This window comes from Cavenderia fasciculata (assembly GCF_000203815.1).
Source record: "Cavenderia fasciculata unplaced genomic scaffold Scf_Dfasci-G-o-80e12.f1-5, whole genome shotgun sequence".
In the NCBI taxonomy this organism is placed as follows: Eukaryota; Evosea; class Eumycetozoa; order Acytosteliales; family Cavenderiaceae; genus Cavenderia; species Cavenderia fasciculata.
The window spans coordinates 1,403,314-1,415,058 of record NW_004457735.1 but is presented as its reverse complement, the minus strand read 5'-3'; the positions used below and the strand labels follow the sequence as shown (position 1 = coordinate 1,415,058).

Below are 11,745 nucleotides of genomic sequence, written 5' to 3'. Positions count from 1 at the left end.
AGTCACGCACTAAAACTGGGTAAAAAGTTTTTAATTAATTTACAATATTATTTTATTATTTACATTTGGAACATATATTTTTTTCTAATTTAATGTGCTCCTGATTGATCACCTTTTACAAGTGCGTCAATAGATTGATAAGTTCCAAGAATGGTTGCAGCAACACCAAATACAGTGATGGCAATGTGAATGATTTTCGATAGTTTGGTTTGGTCGGGGAAGAAACGAATGTAGAGAAGGGGTGGTACGACAAACCCGGCAACGGCCAACATCAACGATCCAATGAGTGATGTGTAACTACCAAATGTCTTGATGGTAGTACCAATAGCTGCCAAGATACCAACAATGACAACTCTAATAACGTAAAACTTCCAATTGCGACTCAAGAATTTAGTTTTGGACTGTGGTTGTCCAACAGCAATAAAAGTTTCTTTGGAATTGGTTTCTTTGGAATTGGTTTCTGTTATCTTGTTGTTATTGGCATTCTCTGGAAATGCAGAGAAATGTCGGTGAAAGAATGTACTAGATGATTCGACAACGTTTAGGCCTGCACCAGCAAGGATAGGAAAGGAGCACACCAATTCCGCAATAACACATGCACGTACGATATTGGCAAATATTCCATCTGGAAGTGCTTCTACAATGTTGGCAGGTACTCCAACAACTCCATTGATGTTGGCGAAATTAAAATACAAGTAACCGAGTATGGCAAAAAGTACATTAAAGATGGTAATGAAAAGCATTGAAGCATCCAATACACGTGGGTAACGACGACAGTCTCCAGAAGCATGACTAATTGGAATAACAACGATATGATTACAGAAAAAGAATGCAGCAACACCAAACCAAAGTGGAATGTTTGCATAATCAACCTTGTATTCTGACAGTGGTTCAATTGAATAATCTTTAATACCATATGATATCACTGTAATCATTGCTAAAATCAATGCACCTGCTCCAAATATACTTGTAAATCCTAAATATTTCCTTTAATAGTGAAAAAAAAAAAATATTAATAAATCCAAATTATATTATATTATTTAATATTATTATTTATATTTATATCTTGTCTTTCTTTACATACATATCAGTTAAAAAAGTGAGTAATAATACAATTGGAAATAGAATCCAAATACAAGTGGATGAACTGAGAGCTTTACTGGTCAACATTTCAAAGTTGGAGCCGATCAAGATAAGATAGGCGATACAAATACTCATGGTGACTGAAAAGTTGATAAAACATACAATCAACTCTCCAGGTCGTCCAAAAGCAAGCCTTGCTAAATCAGAGTAGGAGGGAGGTGGTTGATTGGTCCCAGCTTGTTTGTCTGCTAATTTAATATTACATTTTAATAGAATGGTCATTGTATAATTGGCCAATAATGCTATTAATACCAATCCTATAGATCCTATAAATATTCCTGCTTGTGACATTGCCCATCTAAAAAAAAAAAAAAAAACAAATGGTTAATATTTATATTTTTTGAATTTATTAATACTCCGACTACTACTACATACGGTAATGCAAAGGCTCCAGCCCCACCAAAGGCTTTAATTGTGTTGCCTAGGGCCTGTACTGGTGTGAAATTTCTTTCAGATTTATTGGATGACTCATCGAGAGTTTGTTTTTCTGTTGTTGATCCATCTATTGTTGATGCTGCTGCTGCTGCTGATGCTTCTACCTTGTTCATAAGTGGAGTTCTTTCGTTTTCTTCAAACATTGTAGAATGAATCATGGTTTTGATGTTTGCTCCACAGCCTGCAACCTGTGCAACAACCCGTCCCGAGAAATTAATTTAAATTATTAAATTATTAAATTATTAATTATTGTTTGTTGCAACGACGACGACGACGATAACAATCGATCGAGAAGCAACAAGAAAAAGCTTGAATACTCTGGAGAAAGTATCTCTTATCGATCGAAAGGGCAATACTAAAGCCTAAACAACCTAGTAGACTACCAATCCAATCTACAACCCGGGGAGGATCTTGTTGAAAGATGGCGATCTTTGTTTTAAAATAGAAATGGTTGGTGATTTGTTTTTTGTCGGTAAACTTAGGTTTTAAATTTGGATTCAAAACCAGGAAGACGGACAACCGTTGTAAAACAAGTGCAAAGTAAAACCGAGAAAGTAGAAAAAAAAAAAAAAAAAAACTAGTCACCTATGAAAAAAACTATCGATCGAAAGAGATGACTATATTTAGGTTGATTAGGGCTAACTGCCAGTCTATCTATGGGTGGATGGATGTGATACTTTACTTTGTGCCGCACAAAAGTTGAAATAGTTGTTGTTGCAATTGTAAATTTAAAGTTGTTGTGAGGATCTATCTTAGATGTGCTTTGTGCTGGCTGATGAGATGGTTGATGCTATGCTGAGCGATGCTAAGATATTTTATAATGACTGAACTGTTTGTTGATTGTCATGTGAGGATGAATAAAATATTAAAATAATAATAATAATATGATTATACCAGAGTATATATATGATACATGTAAACACAACCAGTACTCGAGTGATTGAATTGTTTAGAATGAACACAGTTTAATTGTCAAAACACACAACACTTCACGCTCTGTCATTCTTTTGTTCATTTAAACACACACGGAAATCCAGTGCACAATAAAAGTCGATTTCTTTTTATTTATTTTTCATTGTCATTGCTGGGATATTTCAAAGGTCCAGGGACAATCCGTTGTAGATCAATGTTTTCTAGAAAGGTTTATAAATCTTGGTAATATTCATTTTGGAGTGTGATAAGATGATAGATTATCTTTGAATGTGCTTTTTCTATTTTTTTTTAAATTATATATATACAAATAAGATCTTAAACTATCATTTATTAATTATTATTTAATAATGCTAAAGGGTTGTGGTTGGGGTCGTACTTTACAATAAACAAACTGGTTGATCAATTGTTATTATTATTATTTATATTTGTTTGTTTGCCTGGTTGGGTTGGGTTGGGTTTAGGCAAGGGCAAACATATCCAACATTTGTTGCAAAGTGATATGGACCATACCAGTTCTGGCTGGATCACTCCATTCAAAGAGTGAACGACATAGGGCAATAGAGGCACAGAGATTCAAGAATTGAGTAAACAAGATACCCATACCAACTGGTGAGTACTTTAAAAAGAATAATTGGACAGTGTGGAATGGAAGCATAAATCCAGCAGTGGCAAGAGCTGAATGGATTTCATTACAATCAATGGTTCCAGAGTAGTTCTATTTAAATAATAGTAAATGATGAATAGAATAGAATATTAATATCATAATAATAACAAAGAGAATATAAATAATAATAATAATAATAAATAATGAATAAAAGAAACATACTCTGTCATTGGCAACGAAACATCTATGTAAGACATTGATGAATTGATGGAGTGCTGCGTATTCATAAAAGTCAACAGTTCCGTTCTAGATAATAAAGGTAAGGAATGAAGTGTAAGTCATTTTGGTTGGTTGTTTGGTAGGTTAACGTTAATCATCATCATCATCAAAACTATCTCAATAACATACTCTATTTCTATCGAAACACTTGATCAACTTGGAAGCAGTATCGATACCGAGAGCAGTACCACCAATAACCAAATATTGTAATTCAACATGTGAAATAGAACCAGATCTATTTCTATCCATGCCTAAAAGGAGAGGAAGAGAGAAAAGGATACAGATATTAATATTATGTTGATAGAGATAGATATCTATATCAAAGATCACAACAGGTCAGTAGTGCCTTTGCCTTTCTTTACATACTCATAAACCAAGCATACATCTCAGCAAGTTGTTGTTGTTGCAATTGAGCGTAGAGATTGTAATACCACATTCCTTGCATGGCTTGGGGTGCGACAAAGGTCATTGTTGGGGTAGCTGCGTAATACATCATTAACTTGATTGATTGATTATCTCTTAATATATATATGTATATATAAAAAAAAAAAGGTAGTATAGAAATTTAAAAAGATATAATAACAAACAAAGAAAAGACTAAAGATATAATCAATGAAAACTGAGTTACTGGGAATAACAATCCCCAAATTCCTCCACTGCCTGCTCGAAACAACCCTCCACCGTCTTCTTCAAGGCTCACACCAACACCATAATGTGCGGTGGGTAAAATAAAGAGATACCCTTAAAAGTTAAAATTCATCGAATGGTGAGGTGAGCTGTCACCTAAGCTCAAACTATTTGTCTTGTCAGTATCATACTTTTGGAGTTTCACAACTTTCGCTTTTACATAACAATAATAATAATATTAATAATATTAATAATAATAATATTAGAACGAAAATGTGAAGACGTTGTTTGTATGATGTTTGAAAATAGTCGAAGTTCGTTTGGGTAGGGGATTGGTAGAGAGAGATAATAATAAAATCGATGATCGACATCAACCTCTCTTCGAATGGCGATCAAACCTGGTTGCCCCCCTCCAATGTGTTTGTGGTTGGTTATTCGGCATGAGAAGAGGGATTTCCTCTTTTGTTAGATAGATAGTTGTTACTTATACAACTCATAATATACCGATATTAGATACGAGAACACCAACAACAGTAACATTGACTGACAACAAACAGATAGTTTGTATAACAACTCGATACCATGTAGATAAATAATAACACATAATAATGAGTAAATAGATTTAGAACCAATTATTAATATAAATAACTATGTCAGTGCACTGGGAGTAAATGGGGGTTCATGTTAAAGAGATCAATTCGGCTTTATCTCTCCTAATTACCATATACATTATACAGAATCTGGACAGTTATACTAAAAATGTGATGACTCTGTTGTAATCATATTGGACAACTTACAACCTTATGAATGGGATGGAACTATCCTACCAGAAACACCAAGATTCCCAGGCCAAGAATAAATATCATTGCCCCAACCAACAAATAGAAATAAATATCCATTTAGTTGACTCTCATATGATGACTCTTATGTCAAATATTTGATTTAAATATATATATATATTGTATTGTATTGGGACGACATCGTTTATTCAATCTTTCTTAATAATGGTATTGTTTGATTTGATTTACACATTGGACATTGACAGACAAAACCAAATGATTCATTGAGTGATTGTCTTCTGTGTTCGGTTGTTAGTTTTTCACCTTCAATGTAGCTGATTAATATTTCGTCACCTCGTCGGATAGGACGAGTGGTAATGATACGGATTTGTTTGTCGTTGATGATTGGCGATGAAATGACAACGTTTGGTGAACAGGAATGGTTCATAAAGGAGATATGTACTGGAAGACCGGCAAGTGACTTGTCGGGCACATCTACAAAATCAAAATTGTATCCCAACTCGTCCATTGGTGATGGTGTGCATTGTACTTCAACCCTGCTCGTAAAGAAACACATCATATTGAGTTGTATAATCGATTTGATACGATAAAACAATTCCTCTGTAATATGTCTCGAACTAAAGATATCCTTTACAATCTTGTAAACCTTTTGATCTTTTTTAGATAGGACTCGTTGAGCTGCCAAAGCTGATGGTGCCAAAAACTTGGTAGTTGTCTCTTTTTCATTGGTGGTTTGAGTTTGTGGTTGTGGTTGTGTTTGGAATGAACTTGGTTGTGCGTATGCCAATCTCTTGACCAAATGATCCAATTCCAAGGTTCTGATGATTTTGCTTTGGTCTCCATTGGGAGACTGGTGAGCAAACAAACGGTACATCAAAGTGTAGCAGAGACGTTCGGTAGCGTCACTGATGGCCGAGATCTCTACCTTTAATTGATCGGTTAATTTACGCACAACAATATCCCTCTCGCAAATATGTACGTGTGATTCGTGATTATCTTGTTGACAATCTGTCGAGCAGTAATGCACACGTTTGCAATCTGGACATTCGACAGGCTCGATACGACCAACAGGCAATCTAGTCATGTTGGAAACAGTCTCTACCAATCGCTTATACTCTCTTGATCTCTCAATCACCTGTTCGTGCTCAAATGCAACTGCTCTAAAGTTGATCTGACAATTGTGACAATGTTCAGAATCGTGTTCAACCATTTCCTTGGTATCGGCCTTGTCCGAGATTGAAAACAACGATCTCGTCTCAAACACCAACTCTTCTGCATCAAAGTCTCTTGTAGCAAACAATCCACGTCCATGTAACTTTGAATTCTTTATCAATGCATTTCCATCCATCTCTTGTGATAATAATGAAAAAAATTGATAATCCTAAAAAAAAAAAATAGAACAATACTATTAGTATTTGTTTGTTTGTTTGTTTGTCTGTCTGTCATTACATACATCTTCGAATCTTGGTACCATGATTTGATCTGGATCAACCAATGACAATGCTTTCTTCATCAACTCCATAACCTCTTCATTTTCAACATACATCAAACTATCCTTGAATGCAGTTGCAGCTTCACTAAACTTTGTTCTACCCATTAAACTATGACCTTTTAACATATATGCCCTACAAATTAATGAACAAGTTAGTATAATATTTCAATTGGTTGGTTGGTTTATCATACTACATACTCTGCAATTTGATCAGAAGAGTTGGACATGGAGATAACCTTGTCACAATCTTGAATTGCTTCTTCATATGAATGAATAGTTTCATAGACAACAGCACGTTGAAGATAGGCAGCTGATTCATATGGAACCTTGTTGATGATCCAAAAGTATCTCTCCAAAGCTTGTTGATATTCACCTTTTTCGTATTCTTCAGCAGCCTTTGAATAGGCTTCCTCCAAGTATCTATTAACTGCGACTCTACTCATATCAAAGAGAGGTAAATGGCTCTTGTCCTTTGGTTGATTCTGACGATAGATCTCATCAACCATCTCTTGTGACAATCCATCTCCTTTCTTGTCTGCATTTAATCTATTTGTAATAATTGCTCTTTTATCAACCAATTCTCCTGTAGGAGAAGAAGAAGAAGAAGAACTATCTTTATCCTTATTATTATTCTTACTACTATTCTTTGTTGAATAATAGTATTTGTTATTATTATTATTTTGAATGCATGTAGTTGTGGTGATTACATTTCTACTATTAACTATATTTAAACCATTGGTTATAAATTTGTGTAATGGTCGATTTAACATAATCGTATATCTATCTATATATGTATTATATTATCTACTTTAAAAGATAGTATAGTAAGTAACTACTACTAAAATGCACGTCGTTCGTCTTTTTTTAAATTGATTATTAAAATTTTTTTTCTGAGTAAGATTCATTCATTCATTCATTGCGATCATCATTCAACTATAGTTGATTTACATCTTTATTATATATTTATATATCTATCAACAATGTCAATGATCAACAAGTTCTTACAAAGTGTAGTTATCAGAAACGTATCTGCTTCTGTTGCTTCAACTACCTTTAGATCATCAGCTGTTACTGCTTCATCATCATTCCTCTCCTCTTCTAAACCAATCGATTTCAACAACGAACAAGATACATCAATGGAGACTGTTATGAACAAGACATCAAGAAAGACACTCAAGAAGCACAGACGTAGAATCAATGGTACAAAGTCAAACATGAGAAGAAACTAATTTAAACAATAGTATGTCAAGTCATCTAACATAGTTTTTGATATGTTACTTACTTTCAACCATTTTAATAGAAACAATAACAATAATTATAAACGATATATATGAAGATGGTTATCTATCTATCTATCTATCTATAATAGAATTTATTTATTTTTCTGTTTAATCATCACTCTTTACAGGATGAATTAAAGACATGATAGATTGGTAGGTACCTAGACCTGTAGCTGCAATACCAAATAGGACGATTGCATAATGAAGGATTTTGGAACGAAGCGATTGCTCAAAGAATCGCATATAGATGAGAGGTGGTAGAACAAATCCCGTTGTACTAAGCATCAACGATCCAATAAGTGACATGTAACTACCAAACGTCTTGATGGTTGAGGCGATCGCGGCCAACACACAGACAAGTGTAAAACGAAAGATATAATATTTCCAGTTACGACTAAAGAACTTTAGAGATCCATTGGCACGTAGTACATCGTTGTTTGGGAATGCTGTAAAGTGTCGGTGAAAGATATCGATTGACGAATCAACTACATTGATTCCTGCTACAAATACAATTGGAAAGGAGCAAACCAACTCGAATACAACACACATACGCACCAAGTTGGCAAATGTGCCGTCGGGTAATGCTTCGACAATGTTTGATGGTACTCCAACAACACCATTGACAATGGCGAAATTAAAATAGAGATATCCCAACACTGCAAATAATACATTAATGATGGTAATGAATACCATTGCTGCATCCAATATACGCGGGTATTTGTGACAGTCGCCTGAATCGTGACTGATCGGGACGACAACGATATGATTACAAAAGAAATAGGATGCTACACCAAACCATAGAGGTATCTTGCTATAATCAACCTCGTATTCTGATAAACTATGTATTGGATAATCTTTTATACCATATGCAATCACCGTCACCATTGCCATAATTAATGCCAATGCTCCAAATATACTTGTAAATCCTAAATATTTCCTATAATTATAGATTAGAATATAGAATAGATTAGAAAGGAAAAGAAAGGGTAGAATAGAGAGAGAAGAGAAGAGAAGAGATAAAAGAATAATTAATTAATTAAGTATTCGAACATAGACCATCAAAAGGGAAATAATAATAATTCTTTCTTTCTTCTACTTCTTTTATTATTTTAGTAGTAGTAGGAGGAGGATCATACATATTTGTTAAAGTTGATAAAGATGCAACTATAGGGACACAAATCCAAATGGTGTAGGATGGACTTAGACCAGTCAACATTCCAAAATTGGAACCAATTAAAATAAGGAATGCCACACTGATACTCATGGTAACTGATAGATTGACAAAACATACAATCAATTCACCTACTCTACCATAAGCTCTCCGACCAAGATCGGCGTATGACGGTGGTGCTCGTTCTGTGCCAAGCTGTTCATCAGCTAGTTTACTATTACATTTTAATAGAATGGTCATTGTATAATTTGATAACAATGCTATTAATATTAATCCTATAGATCCTATAAAAACTCCTGCATTTGACATTGCCCATCTAAATAAATAAATAAATAAAATAGGTATTAGAATAATGATGTTTTGTTTGAAAAATAGATCATATATCAGGCCTCAAGTAGAAACAGAGACTCGATTGATGATTACTACTACTCCTACATACGGTAATGCAAAACTACCTGCCCCAGCAAAACCTTTAAAGTAAAAAAGAGAATGTTTGTTTAGAATGAATTTTCGAGACCTTGATCTATAACTATATCATCGCGATTGTTACCTTTTACAGTATTCCAGAAAGAATTAACAGGAGTGAATTTTCGAGACCTTGGGATGGATTCAATAACTATATCATCGCTACTACCAAGTATAGGCTGGGAATTGACTATACTATTGTTGTTATTGTTGTTGTTGTTGTATATATTATTACTATTATTTTGATAGTTACTGTTAGTTTGGTAATAAATAGATGGATCTGATGATGATGGATTGACATATGAACTAGGACCATGACCTCCAAGTAAAGGTGAATTTTTTGACATGTTTTCGATCTATCACTTGATATTGATTGGTTGTATTTAATTTAGTATCCTTTTTTTTTAACTCTTGACTCTTTGACTAGTAATCCTACTGTTAAAATCATTCCAATGCAGAAATATAATATTCAGAGTCACTACTGTTAATATATATAAATATATATAGGATAGGATAGAATAGGATGGATATCTTTTAATTATGATAAAATAGGGTTTTTGTTTAACCTCGATATTAAATGAATGAATGAATGAATGAATGAAATGTCAACCAAGTTTGCAGCAATGCATTTATAAATTTCAATACCTTCCATACAATCTGAATGGTAATGGAAATTTGAATGGAAAATTATGCAGTTTCAATTTACCACACGGATTATTGTTTCCATGTGTGTCCTGTCTATCTGTATGTGAGAGAGAGAGATAGGGGGTGTGGGTGTGGTCGGAACATATCTTTTTCATCTCCTTTTTACTACAAATATAACAACAACTACAAGAACAACAACAAAAACAATGGTGAAGAAGATGAGAGAGATAGAACTTACATTTTATTGTACATTTGTTATTTTAGAAAAAGTTTGAGAGAGATGATGGAAATAACAATAACTTTAAAAGTAGTCATTCTATAGAATAAGATAAAGGAGAATCAAAACAACAAAGAAATTAAATAAATAATATTTAATATTTATTCAAATAAAAAAAGAGATAATTTTAGTTTTTTTTTGTTTCAAAAAATGATTTTTCAGGAGTGAAGTGACGGTAAAAAATATAAATAATTACCTTTGGATCACTTCACTCCACTAGTCTTCGTTTCATAGCTCGAAAAATCAATCGATTGAATCGGCTTAAGAGGAATCGATTATTATTATTATTATTAATTATTATTATTATTAATTTAAATAATAAATCGTGGAATAATTTGGTACGTACCATCATCATTTGTTATTTGTAATATTACTATTTATTTAATTTAATTATTTAAATAATTAATGACCACCAGCACCATGTTGTATTGAATTCAAGTAGGCAATATATTTGTCGTAATCCAATTTAGTTTGTTCGGTATTGATAACTTGCTTTTCAAAAACACCATCTGAAAGATATAGAATTCTGTCTGCATAACATTCAATGTCTGGATTGTGAGTAACCATAATACAAGTGGTTTTTAACTTTAAATTTAGATCCAAGAGTAAATCCATCACTTCTACTGTATTGGCAGAGTCCAAATCTCCTGTTGGTTCGTCCTAAAAGGAAATAAAAGAAGGAATTAATAATTTAATATATATATTTTTTCTTTCTTTTTTTTAGAAAATACACATACCAACAATAAAATCTCTGGTTCATTTGCCAATGCTCTTGCTATTGTTACTCTTTGTTGTTCACCACCTGATAATTCTGATGGTAAATGATCTAATCTATCTTGTAATCCAACCACTTAAAACAAAACAAATACAAAATTTTAATTAATTATGGTTTAACCTATCAATCAATCAATCAATAATATATATATTATATCTATCTCACTTACAAGTTAATAATTCGATAGCTCTTTTCTTTCTTTCTTTTTGATTTAATTTTCCAAGGATAATCATTGGTAATTCTACATTTTCAAAGGCAGACATGGTTGCCAAAAGATTGAATGTTTGAAAGACAAAGCCAATCTTTTCCAGACGAAGCTTTGCCAAATATTCATCCTTGCTGTCCACGGTAATGGGATTTGAGAATAATTCAATGACACCTTCAGTCACTCTGTCAATGGTTCCCAATAGATTCAATAAAGATGTTTTACCTCCTCCAGAAGGACCTCTCAACATTACAAATTCACCTCTTCTAATTGGTAATAGTTCAGAGTCTGTCGATAGATGAATATCATTTAACGCTTTAACTGTATCTTCTCTACCAGCAATCTTATAATCTAATAAGAAGAATTAATTGATATTGATTTGAATATTGATTTAGTTATGATCAAAGATAGATATTACTACACACATGTATGTTTGTGTATGTGTTATGTTACATACGTTTTGATACATGTTTTACTTCAACTACAATCTCTGTAAATTGTTTTATCTGTAATTGATTTAGATCTTCATCACTATCACTATAATTGTTATTCATCATTGATTGATTATCAATATGATGTTATATATATATATATGTATAATATTTAAATGTACA

The 11,745-nt window shown here is 32.9% G+C and overlaps 5 protein-coding genes across 5 annotated transcripts; 1 reads left to right on the top strand and 4 right to left on the bottom strand.

Moving 5' to 3' along the window:
• Positions 1–89: 89 nt before the first annotated feature.
• On the bottom strand, positions 90–1,736 carry DFA_05385 (uncharacterized protein; the record flags this gene model as incomplete). Its single annotated transcript, XM_004361047.1, has 4 exons — positions 90–987; positions 1,085–1,223; positions 1,347–1,441; positions 1,519–1,736. 4 exons carry the CDS (start codon positions 1,734–1,736, stop codon positions 90–92), a joined length of 1,350 nt encoding a protein of 449 aa, XP_004361104.1.
• A 1,232-nt stretch (positions 1,737–2,968) lies between these two features.
• On the bottom strand, positions 2,969–7,083 carry DFA_05384 (SET domain-containing protein; the record flags this gene model as incomplete). The annotated part of the gene is made up of 8 exons (XM_004361046.1): positions 2,969–3,226; positions 3,338–3,421; positions 3,524–3,708; positions 3,761–3,912; positions 3,982–4,135; positions 5,050–6,202; positions 6,275–6,446; positions 6,512–7,083. The coding sequence occupies 8 exons, from the start codon at positions 7,081–7,083 to the stop codon at positions 2,969–2,971; spliced, it is 2,730 nt and encodes a 909-aa protein (XP_004361103.1).
• A 210-nt stretch (positions 7,084–7,293) lies between these two features.
• Positions 7,294–7,542, top strand: DFA_05383 (uncharacterized protein; the record flags this gene model as incomplete). The annotated part of the gene is made up of 1 exon (XM_004361045.1): positions 7,294–7,542. One exon carries the CDS (start codon positions 7,294–7,296, stop codon positions 7,540–7,542), a length of 249 nt encoding a protein of 82 aa, XP_004361102.1.
• A 159-nt stretch (positions 7,543–7,701) lies between these two features.
• DFA_05382 (uncharacterized protein) lies at positions 7,702–9,576 on the bottom strand (the record flags this gene model as incomplete). Its single annotated transcript, XM_004361044.1, has 4 exons — positions 7,702–8,530; positions 8,730–9,080; positions 9,204–9,234; positions 9,315–9,576. The coding sequence occupies 4 exons, from the start codon at positions 9,574–9,576 to the stop codon at positions 7,702–7,704; spliced, it is 1,473 nt and encodes a 490-aa protein (XP_004361101.1).
• Positions 9,577–10,553: 977 nt separating this feature from the next.
• On the bottom strand, positions 10,554–11,685 carry abcH1 (putative non-transporter ABC protein; the record flags this gene model as incomplete). Its single annotated transcript, XM_004361043.1, has 4 exons — positions 10,554–10,811; positions 10,889–11,001; positions 11,096–11,482; positions 11,589–11,685. 4 exons carry the CDS (start codon positions 11,683–11,685, stop codon positions 10,554–10,556), a joined length of 855 nt encoding a protein of 284 aa, XP_004361100.1.
• Positions 11,686–11,745: the final 60 nt, after the last annotated feature.